The following is an 8,218-nucleotide window of genomic DNA, read 5'->3' as shown; positions in this document are numbered from 1 at the left end:
TGGTGGGAGGCAAAAGCATAGACAAAAGACCTAGGCCTACCTCTTCACTACTGAGTGTACAACACTTTGAACCCTGACTGCTCCATGGCTACATCTAGCTCTAACTCCTCCCAGTGGTTGTCGCCGTCATGAGAACAACACTAGCTTCCAGCGAAGGAGGCTACAATAGGAGGGGCCACCCATCCCGTGCCATCTCGAGTACCACCCCTACGCATACCAACCACCACTTTTATGTCATTGCGACTTGAAGACGCCTCAATGGATTCCATGGAGTGATGGAAACCTAGGACGTCGGTATCATAGATGCTACAGGGCAAATAATGTACCTTGATTTCTTTCTTGTTCATTCTGTTTTTGCAATGCAAATGCTGAAATCCCGCTGTACTTATGGTAATTTGGTTTTTTTGTAGCCTATTTTAGGTTACGCATTCTATGAGTGGTATATGATCCCCCATATGGAAGATATCTGGGGACTTTGATTTTGGATTTACGTAACAAGATTTGGGAGATGAAGGCAGAGGCTATGTTAGAACAAATGAAGAACATATGCAAGAGGAGGAAGAGATTATGCCATAGATTGAAGAAATGGCCAGGGTTCCAACGAAGATGATGGAAGCTATCGTAGAACTAACCAATTTATAAGAGCACAAGTACAATGGCTGCCCGCAAGCGGTTCGCACTATCATACTTGAGCCCATATAAACCCTGTAGTCTGTCGAGTACCATGATGGGTCTCGATAAATGATCCACATACAACCAAGATCATACATGATTCAACATACATGTCACATATTACATAAAGTTCATAGATACAGTTTCATTCATCAGAGAACAAAATAGAGTTATTACAAACCAAGTTCGATAGAGTAGTAGTGGAAGCAAATTAAGTTCAAAACTAGCATTTGTCACATAGTTCAAATACAGTGCCAACATATGATCACAGTCCACAAAAGCATATAGAAGGATTAATAAAGATGCCCACCCAAGGCTCACTCCTCATCCACGACGGGATAGAAGCAATTCTTGCAATAACCATGGTAGATGGTACCATCTGCAACAATGGGAATAAAACCCTGAGTATGAGAAGGTACTCAGCTAGACTTACCCGTCATAAACCAAAAATAAATTGACTCCAAGGATTATGCATGGTTGTATAAGTGGAGGTAGCTTGACAACATTTTTGCATAAAAAACGATTAACTCAGTTATACAATTATACTTTGGTCATAAAGTTAATTATAGCTATTCATCTCTAGATTAGCAACTATCCTATGCCAAACATGTGGTATACCATTTTAAAAGCACACAATAGTAACCATATCTGGTGTAGTAATTCCATATTTATCTGAACCATCACATTTCATAATACAATTACTATGATGTTGGTACTAGCCAAGTTTCTCACTATCCGAGAGAGACAGCGATTCGAATTGATTTCAACCAGCTAGGAATTTATTCCTAACACAAACCTAGGCAGACCAGATCAACGGTCACCTTAGGTCACCTTTGGTACAACTCAAGTACATATTTCATGGGTTCGCCTAGCGCTGCACAATCAGGGACAACTAGCTACCAGGACAATCAAGACTATCCTACCCTTAGGCTCACGCTTGGCTCCCCGCACATCCTTACTACCATCCTAGAGTGTGCACTTTGATAGGGTAGGGGCCTGGCTTGAGTTGAGCTACTCGGCTTCATGGTCAGAATGAGTTATCCGGCCAGCTAGGTGATAGACATGCGTTCAATCTTATCGAATAGCTCCAACAACGGTACTGGTCCTTAATCAGCACTAGACGGAATCACATGAGTCAACCTACACATAGACTCCATTTGGCCTCCATTTACATTACCCCATGGTTCTTTTCCACGATAGCAAATATAGCCAACCGTGCAGTCGGTATCCACCTATATCTCGCAGGTGATAGGAAATCACCTGACTTCTACCGGTCTAAGCAGGGCTAAGCATATATTCGATCCTGGACCTACATAGGGTTAAAGGTGTATATATCTAGACAAGGTAGTTCCATGCATCAAGTGTTTCTAGACAACTCTTATAACCTAATGCATCAATCACAAAGGACTCAAGTAATATTTTGTAAAACACTAGGATACTTAGAATGCTCTGAGGCTTGCCTTTCAGAAAAGAGGTGGAGCAGTGATCAGGGCACTCCGAGAGCTCTTCTAGATTCTGCTCCTCTTTTTCAGGAGCTGCGGCTTGAGGAATCTCTTGCTGGTCCCCTTTCTCTTCTGCGTTGAATTCCAGCAACGTTATCTTCTCGGTCGATCCTATATGCACGAATATGGCATAAGATATCGTGAATTCATGATGATGACACATATAATATGATAACAAGTGATGAATGCATCCTTGTAAGCATTTTCAATAGTATGGTATTAAAGTAATAACAAGTGTATCCTATTCTACTGAGTAGGTGCATATCGCTTCTCTAATACTTAAGCAAATACTTCTGCAAGTCATTTACCGAACTACAAAACAGTAGCTACTTGTTTTAAACATGACTAGAATTATATACATCAAACTCCTATGGTTGTGGACATTCTAGAAAGCTTATGAAATTGTCTACAACTTTCTTTTAACACTCTCAAGGTGATTCAATAGTTATCTAGGTGAAACAATTTAGTCAATCAAATCTGTCCTGAGAACAAACAATTAGGGCAGCACATTTCTAATAGCCAAAACTCTTAAACCCTAAGGCCTATGACTATGAAAATTTAACACAAGGTCGATTAGTAAGTTATCTACAACTTTTTTATTAACAAGTTTTACATCAAAGATCATTATCCACATGAAATCATCCACACAATCGAAACTATACATGCAGCCCTTTATTTGAATTATAAAGTGATAATTAGTTAGTTGCATACATTCAATTGCTTCTAAGCCTTACTATGAACATCAACAGTTACTATGCATCACAAGCACCATAGAAAACATCATGGTCAATCCCAATTTAATTACTTAAATGCCTTTATTAATTTAATTAGATAATTAGTGGAAATAACAAACATGCACCAAATTTGCTCAATATATTCTCATACAATTACAGTAGCTTTCTAGTTCTCAAAATAGACTACTATAAAAATTTCATACCATTTGGGAAAGTATAACATCCTATGCAAAAATGACAAGCTAGCAAGGGTTATTTTAGCAAAAATAGTTAACCCTATAGAAAAGTGTCAAACAACAGATTATATATTTTCCTAGCTTCATATTAGTGCCATACTACTGTACAAAAATATTCATATCAATATGTTACATATTTTTATCCCTACAATTTTCCTCAGAAAATGCCATTTATTAATAGATAAATAGAAAGATCATATTTCAATTAAGTTTACTGCAAGTTTAATATTTTTCCTAGTTAGAGTATGTCAACACAAAACCAACAACATTGGAATCACAATTTTATCATTTTTCTAGCTCAAGATATCTAATTTACAAGTTTACTAACATTCAAAAAGCATTTATCTAAATATTTTAATCACCAATAAAATATCAGAAACTATACATTTCATATTTTTACAAAACACTACACTTCATGAGGAACCTAAAAAAATTTGGTTCACAAGAATTGGACCTCTAGAACTCCACTTATCATTTTTCAAAGTTACATGCAAATATGAAAAATAAATGAACTATCTTTCAACTCTGAGCCACTAATAGCCAGGACCCATGCATCAGACGGGCCCGCATGTCAGCGATGGCAAAATAGAGGAACGGCGTGGGATGGCCAGAGCTCGCTGACGATGACCTTCTCCGACGACGGCACCGGCACCACTAGTGATCACCAAGACACCCCGAACACACTGAGCTAACTAATTGGACCGATTGACGAAGCTAAGCACGACGACGGTGGTCATGGCGGCATGGTGGTGCGGGTTGATAGCGAGGCACCAGAGCTAGCCATGATGACTCGATCTAGGGCTTGGCCAAGCTTTTATAGGCTATGGCGAAGCTAGCGCACCAACTAGCTTGACCTGCGATGGTCGGAGACGGCCCGACCACGGCGACGAAACACAGCAGTGAAACACCGGTGAGGCCGAACACGACACGGAAGCCTTACCGTACGCGGCTAGCGAGCAATGCAGGCGTGGTGAGATGGTGGGATCACGATGAAGTTGCTGCGGTGGCGGAGAAGTGATGCAGTGCAAGCTAGGTGGCCGGCAAGGCGACAGCGATGAGCTCGGCGCTGCGGTGTCTGTTGCGGACGGAGGCGAGAGCAAATGAGAAAGGAAGGAGTGAAATGAGAGCGTGGGGCATCACGGGCAAACACTAGGGTGGGTGAAGGCACGCTGAGGCTCGACGTGGCCTGACCGGGTAGGACATTGGCGACGTGCGGACTCCATGCAGCGGCCAGCGTCTGATGGCGGTCGGCCATGATGGCCAGGCCGATTTGGCCATGAGGCCTACAATCCGAGCCTGATGGCGTGTTTTGACGGTGATCAAACTCCTAATCCATAGGTCCTTAGCGTAAACAATCTGAACAAGAGTGGTAGCCCTACATACCATCTAATTCCTATTTAAGGATCAAGGTCTAATTCTAAATGGTTAGTGAGTAAAATCATCCCAAAGTTGGCTCAGCAAAACTAAAAATCAAAAAACACCTAGAAAGTTTCTATGAGCTCAAAATGACCAAGCTATGCACTAAATTAGCTCATGACCCAAAAATAAAAGTTGTTGCTCTACTCAAATACTACAACTTTGCTTTAGTGAACACATCCATGTAAAGTCTCTATGACATAGTTCAAACTAGGTCAAACATGCCACTTTCAAATGATGACTTACACTATATCTATGTCTTAGTGACCAAACTAGCCCTAGTCATGAATACCAAAGTTGTTCATAATGACATTCTAAACATGTTTAAGCTATTCCTAAGGTCACACAAGTATTTCATACATTGGTTACACATAAAACTCCCCAGGTCAACATGCATATCATCACTTTGAAGCTTAATTAGACAAAGTGGTCTACATGAACAATGTTCCATTAGTCATCCTAAGTGTAGCTAAGGTGCTTTAGTGACCAACATCAACTATTTACACTTAGTCACTCATGATCATAAGCGCACACAAAGAAGACATGAAATAACAAAGCATGTTTCATATGTTTCAATCATATGTCTCAGATGTAAAAGCTCATATATGAATGCTTGATGCTTATGCTCATGCAATGCAAGTCAAATTATGCAAGACTAACACCTAGGGTGCTATAGAAGATTCCATACCTTTGAGAAAGAAATGTGCTTCCTGTTCTTCTTTCACCTATTTTGTATTTACCTTAGTTCTTGGCATGTTCATTGGCAAGTTGCTTAGTTCACCGTAGTAGATTTAAGTATCAATTTATGTATAGGACTTAAATCTATCACTTTTATACAACTAATGTTGAACTAAATGCAAGGTGATTAACTATGTGTTCAATTTGTTAAACTATAAATGCTAGTACATCTAGGTATCAATTGATGTGTCGGACTAAAATCTGTCACTATTGTACAACTATTGTTGAACTAAATGCAAGGTGATTAACCAGGTGTTCTATTTATTGAACTATAAATGATAGTAGATCCAAGTATCAATTGGTGTGCTTCTAGATGAAGGAGGCCCCTAACATGAGGAATGTAGTGGACAACCTCTTAGACGGTGTGCTTGTTGACATCTTCCGCTACCTCCCCGCCTAGTCCTTATGCTGCTGCAAGTGTGTCTATCGCTCCTAGAAGGTCGTCATCTCTGACTCCTATCAATGTAAGAAGCTTTCATAGACTATCATCAACCTCTTCTCTGGCAGCTGGTGGAAGGGCAATCACCACTTCACTAGCATCACCGGTGAATAGACCTCCTTGTCCTTCTTGCCCTTCCTCCTTCAAAATGTCCTAGTCTCAGATTGTTGCATGTAACACCCTAAAAATTGCCTCTTTTAAAATAGAGCTAAAATGATTTATTTATGAATTTTTGTGCACATGAAATATAGGAAATAAAAGTATTTTTAAAGTTGAAAATAGCAATGTGTTTGATGCATACATGCTATTGCATTTAATTTTATTGGTTGAGTGGTTTTAGTTTAAAAGTCAAAATGGTTAGAATGCTTTGAAAAAGAGTTTGAAAATGGCTTTGAAATAAAAGAAAAGAAAGAAAAGAAAATTAGAGAATAAAAGTATTTCAAAAGTTATAAAATTTATTTTTGGAAACTTACCAAAATATCTCATTTATATTTGAGATGAAAAGTATATTGAAAACTACACTTGAAATTGATTTTTGAATTTGGCTTAGGATTGAAAACTAGAAAAAGAAAATGATTTAGAAAAAGAAGGAAAAAGTCCTCTCTCATTTTGGCCCGAGGGCCCACGTTTTCCCCATGGCCTACTCCGCTGCCTTTCCCGCGGCCCAGCTCGTCGCCTGGCCCAGCCACACTCCTCCCGCACTGGCCCAATCGGCGCCCCGCCACTCCGCGTCCTCCCTCCGCGCCGCTCAACGCGCCCGGCCTGCTCCGCTGGCCCAGCTCGCGCGCCTTCCTCCTTCCCGCAGCCCGCTCGCCCTGGCCCAGCTGGCGGCCCGCTCAGCTCAGCGCTGCTGCCCCGCGCGCCTACGCCCGCACCCGCTAGCACCGGCCCGCTTCACGCGCGCGTCCGTGTGGCCCATCCCACGCACTGCCACAGCCCGCCTCGGCTTCGCCCGCCACACGCGCCGTCCGCCTCCTTCTCCCTCTCACTGCACTACTGGCCCCGCCAGTCAGCTGGCCCTGCTCGTCAGCGTGTGCCCGCACGCGTTTTCTTCTCCCTCACTGCGCTGCCGGTCCCGCATGTCAGCGCCGCGCCTGTCTTCTTCCCTTTCCTTTCTTCCCCGTGTTTCTTTCCTTTCTCTCCCCGCCGATGGCGCACGCCCGATTGGAAGGCCACCGGCGCCCACGCAAGGCAGGCGACCAAATCCGACCGCGTGCCCCGCTCACCTTCCTTCCACGCCGCGCCCCATCCCGCCTATAAAGCCCCGGACCGAGCCCTCCCCTCTGCCCTTCCTCTGTTCGCCGTTCCAGTCGCCACCGCCGCCGGTGAACTCCCCCCTCCCGAGCGCGAACGCCGTCGCCGAAGCCACCCGAAGCACCGTCGTCGTTCACCGCGCCCATAGGTTCCGTTCAAATCGCGTTTTGCCATGGATTGATCGGGTTTCTTGCTCACCCGCGCCCTTCCTTCTCTATCCAGATCGCCACCGCCGTCGAATCATCTCTTCGGAGCCTCCCCGGACGCCGCGCAGCCTCCTTCCCGACTCGCGGTGAGCTCCTCATCCCTTCTCTGCCCTCCATTTGTCGAATCACGCACTAGAATGCCGTAGCACCGAGCACTCGAATCGCCGTTCATGGCGCCCTCGTCGGAGATGCCGTGCCGCCGTCGGAGTTCCTCCTGTTCACTCCACACCGTCGGATCGAGCACAGACGTCCTAGATTAGAACAACCGGTCGGTTATGTAACCGGTGCACCACGGACTCGTGGACGTGGTCCACGGCGCCATGTCACCGCGTCCACCGCGCCACATGGTGAACCGCACCACTTGCGGAGTGCCACGTGCCTGCCCGGTCAGCAGCGCGGTCAGCCAGCAGTCAAAGCAGCGCCCGTTTTACAGTTAAGCCCCCGCGTTTTCAAGAAAATAACCCCCAGTCCAAAGTACATTTAAATTCAGATTTTAATTAGTTTAAATTCAAATTTGAGTTCAATTAATTACAGAAATGCCATTGCATCTTATTTCATGCGTAACTTTTGCGTTTTAAGTCCGATTTGACCCGTTCGAGTTGCGTTAGGATCGTATTTACGTTTTCTACATGTTTATACAACTGTTAGGCATGTTTTCAACACTTGAAATTCATGAGTAGATTTAATCTATTATTTAATTAAAGTAAAACTTGTTAAATCGTAACTTATTTATTTAAACTCCGAAATAGTCCGTTCAAGTTGCATTAGATCCGTAGTGACGAGATTTACACGTTAGTAATAGTGTTTACTATATTGATATTTCTGAAATAACGTGATTTAAATCATATCTTGATTAATGATTATGTAACTGAGTTTTATACATAAAATATGATTTGTATTACTTTTGTTTTATAATATAAATCTAAAATTGACTTAATTCAATCCACATTGTTTATAAATATCTTTTGTATATGAATTCATATAGTTAACATAAATGAAGCCTATAGTTTACTTTTTCACA

At 42.8% G+C, this 8,218-nt stretch overlaps 1 protein-coding gene across 1 annotated transcript; it reads left to right on the top strand.

Annotated features, from left to right (window-relative positions):
* Positions 1-6,372: 6,372 nt before the first annotated feature.
* On the top strand, positions 6,373-7,287 carry LOC136465588 (uncharacterized). Its single transcript, XM_066464261.1, has one exon. It carries the CDS (start codon positions 6,373-6,375, stop codon positions 7,285-7,287), a length of 915 nt encoding a protein of 304 aa, XP_066320358.1.
* The last annotated feature ends 931 nt before the right edge of the window (positions 7,288-8,218 follow it).

Source organism: Miscanthus floridulus, chromosome 7 (assembly GCF_019320115.1).
Source record: "Miscanthus floridulus cultivar M001 chromosome 7, ASM1932011v1, whole genome shotgun sequence".
Taxonomy (NCBI): domain Eukaryota; kingdom Viridiplantae; phylum Streptophyta; class Magnoliopsida; order Poales; family Poaceae; genus Miscanthus; species Miscanthus floridulus.
The sequence above is the reverse complement of the archived record's forward strand: the minus strand, read 5'-3'. Positions and strand labels throughout refer to the sequence as shown.